Genomic DNA, 3,940 nt, shown 5'->3' with positions numbered 1-3,940 from the left:
AAAACTTGAATAAAATTCAATAAAAACAAATTGAATTAATGATAATTTAAATTTAAACATAAATGTTTTTTCTTTTAATCTTTAATTTAGGTTGAATGGTGATCGGTCTGATTCATTGTTATATTATAATAAATGAGACATTTTTATATAATCACATAAAAAAAATCTCAAAATGGTATTCTACATTATAATAAAAATAGTAAAAAAAGTAAAAAAAAAATCAAATGTATATTTTATAAATAATTTGATATAGAGCTTATAATTAAGAATATAATAAAATTAAAAGGATTCTAGAGATATGAAAAAAAATTTATTAAACCGATCAAATCACTAGGAGATAATAAAATTTATATTAGTAAAACAAAAAATTCTAAATAAAATAAAAGTTAAAGATTAAAGAGAATAAGAAATAATTTTTTTAATATTATACAATAAATGAAGGGTTTATATTCACCGATAAAGACTTTAAATTGAAAATCAAACATTATGAAACAAAAAATAGTAAAAATAATCAAGTGTAAAACTTTAAAAAATATTCACTAAAGTTAAATATACCATTTGAACATAATTATACACAAAAAAAATTTAACCAAAATTTTGATAAGAGAAAAAAAAAGTTTAGATTGGATGGTGATAAATTTGATTCTTGATCCTTTGTATTATTGTATTATAATAAATGAAACGGCTTTATATCATTACATTGGTAAAATTACATTCACGACAGTGATCTAAAAATATAATCACATAAAACAATGTCAAAAAGGATATTTTAGATTATAACAATAAATAATAAATAAAAATAGTAAAAAAAATAGCAAAGAAATCAAATATATATACTATAAATGATTTGATACACTACTCATAATTAAGAACATGATTGAAATTATTTTAAATTTGTTTTATATTAAACTTATCAAAGTATTGAAAGATAATAAAAATTATATTAGTAAAATAAAAAATTATAAATAAAATAAAAATTTAAGGATTAATGAGAAAATTTTGTAATAAGTTTTTAAGGTTACTATTAATGGTGCTTTAATAATTTAAGTAGAGACGAAGATATATATAAAAATATGTATTAAAATAAATATAAAGATGGAACAAAGCAAATATATACATATACATCTCGTTTCCATACCCAATTAAAAGTACCTATATGTATATTTATAATCCTAACTATGGAAATTCATGTTAAAATAGCGACTTATGTAGACAAACTTTATAGGAATAGATTTATTTGTCAAAGTGATTTCTATTTATTGTGAGAAATTTCACTAATTATACTTTAGTTTTTGTTAAATATAATATATATATATATATATATATATAATGTATTTATAATATAATAAATACGAGTTAAGTCCAAAATTTAAATAAAAAATAATTACAAATTAATTAAAGATAAAATATAAAAATGAAATAGAATAATATATTTAACACACCTCCTTGTATACAAATTATATATAAGAGTTTGTTACTAATATAATCAATAAATGCTTTATGTGAATTTTTTTTTTTTTGCATTTAAGTAAGATCAAATTATTAATGATTTGCAAAAATGATATAGAAGATCAAATACCAACTCCTCTCCTCTAGAACAACAAATTAGGAAGAGTGCTCCATATAAATGCATTGTTAACATCAGATGAATAAAATGATCATTGTTGAATAGTCACTACAACTATAAATAAACTCACAAAAGCCACATTTTGCTTTGGAAAAAAAAAAATATGAAATGGTGAAAGTGGTGACAAAAGACATGTCAAAAGAGATAGAAGGGAAAGAAGTCATGGATAAACAACAAAGAAATTTCCTAAAAACTATGGAGAATAATATTAGACTACGTGGACAACTGCAAAACTTCAACTGATATGACACTGACAAAGGAGATTACCATCCATAGTGGACAACAGTCGACAGTAGCGAAAAGTGACAATCTACGACATATTAAGTTGCCATTAAAAATAGACGATGGCCTGTAGTGGTGGACAACGATATACTGTAGGACTAGATTGTCATCAGTAATGGACGAGGCTTGTAGTGGCGGAGAGCAATAAACTGTAGGGACTACATTGCATCACATAGAAACAGACTCCTCCCTCACGACGAATGGTAGAAACAAGGACACATCATTGATAGATAGCGAATGTTAAAGATCTAGCTTTTCAAAAGAATAATCTTCTTTTATTCATCAAAACACCTAAAAGCAGATTTTAAGGAAACAAGTGTGGACAAAGGCAATGAATAATGGACTACGATAAAGAAGACACAACATAGATCTGAAATTAGGAGAACATGACTAAGGAGTTCAAACGAAAATGTTGAAAGATAAATTCTAATGACTGTAGACAACGATCATAGCTAGTATAGTGGTAAAGGTGACAAAAACTTTTATATAAAACAACTTTAGTCTCTAGATAACATGTTGAATATAATGAAGAATATACATGAAATCAATCTTCTTTGTATTGAATATATACACATGATACCATATTTATAATAAAAAAGTATAAACTAACCTCAATATACAAATTAAAAATAATAAAAAATTAATTAAAACAAAAAATAAAGATAATATGTGTAACAAGTTTGCTTAAATTTAAATATTGATTGATAAGTATTTATATTAATATATTAAGGTATTTTACTAATGTAAATAAAACTAATAATTTTTAATTCCAAAAAAGATTTTTTTTTTCTCGGGAGAGTATAGTGTATATATTTAAAAGATTTACATTAAAACTATTTTTTTATTAAGAGTTGATTATTATTTTTATATAATATATAATCACAATATGTTAATAATTAAATTATAAATAGTGTAATACTTAAAAATTACATTATAATATTTAATAAAACAGAAGTAAATGGAATAAGCATGTGAATGTGTTGTGATGTCCGCAAACTAACAAAAATTTGTGTACCGTGCGACAGAGATGGCGGGTACCTACCATAACCAACACCGCCACGTGCTGCAGCTGGTGCTGTCATGCCGGAAAATCACCGCCCAAGTCACCAACACCACCACCTCCTCCATCATAGCCATGGCCTCCTCGTCGGAGCAGGAATTCGCGGCTCACTACCGTGCACAGCTCAACCGGTTCCCCAGATCCCAGCGCTACTGGGACGGTAAAGTGGCCTCTCGCGTCGGGGAGAAGCTAGGGTTCCGCCTCAGAGAAATCGGTGTCACCACCGTGCAAATCGATCCTAGCGAGGAACAATCCCGTCCACCACACTACCGCGTCATGGTCTCTCCCTTGTTCCATTCCATCAAAAACGCCGGCGTCCACGTTTCTGGCGTTCACTGATTAATTTACCCCAAATTGTGAGTTTCAATTTTGAGGGTTTTTCATTGTTGAGCCAATTCTTCACCACACACAATAAAATTTTGACTCTGATCCACTATTCCCTAATTCTATTATTATTATTATTATTATTTGGATCACAAATTGTTCAGAAATTACCGAGCATTGTTGTTTTTTTTCTCGTATCAACATCTATTGATTAATAACTTGGCCGCTCCAGTTGCCAGATTTTTGTTTGTTTTCAGCTTGAATTGATGATGGTTGCGAAGTTGTGTTTGGTATCCAAATGTCGTTTGGCATAGTCGTAGAATATTCTTAATAAATTCATAATTCTCCATTGCGTAAAACTGCATGTTCACATAATTTTTGCGGTTTGAATTGAAGTTTTAATAAATTTAATACTGATAGAAGAGTGTGTTAGTGACTTTTTCTCAATATTACAACGTCATGACCAATGTAGAAATGTGGTTACCAATTCAAGAAAACTTGGCTTGCAACATTGACTAACCATGAAAATGTAAACATTTGGGGGTTCTTATGAACATCCTTCACATAATTTATGTAAATAAAATAATAAAAAATATTTTTTTATATTTTTTAAAACATTTAATGCAATTCTAAAGCCCATGTACATG

The 3,940-nt window shown here is 27.2% G+C and overlaps 1 protein-coding gene across 1 annotated transcript; it reads left to right on the top strand.

Moving 5' to 3' along the window:
- The first annotated feature begins 2,859 nt into the window (after positions 1-2,859).
- LOC106778463 lies at positions 2,860-3,524 on the top strand. The gene has a single exon (XM_014666429.2). The coding sequence runs from the start codon at positions 2,937-2,939 to the stop codon at positions 3,306-3,308; it is 372 nt and encodes a 123-aa protein (XP_014521915.1). The 5' UTR covers positions 2,860-2,936; the 3' UTR covers positions 3,309-3,524.
- The last annotated feature ends 416 nt before the right edge of the window (positions 3,525-3,940 follow it).

The sequence above is a fragment of the Vigna radiata genome, unplaced genomic scaffold (genome assembly GCF_000741045.1).
Source record: "Vigna radiata var. radiata cultivar VC1973A unplaced genomic scaffold, Vradiata_ver6 scaffold_332, whole genome shotgun sequence".
Lineage (NCBI taxonomy): Eukaryota > Viridiplantae > Streptophyta > Magnoliopsida > Fabales > Fabaceae > Vigna > Vigna radiata.
This window is presented reverse-complemented; position numbering and strand designations above follow the sequence as displayed.

Excerpts from the sequence above, each read along its gene's own strand:
- LOC106778463 (XM_014666429.2), top strand. The coding sequence starts at position 2,937 with ATGGCGGGTACCTACCATAACCAACACCGCCACGTGCTGCAGCTGGTG.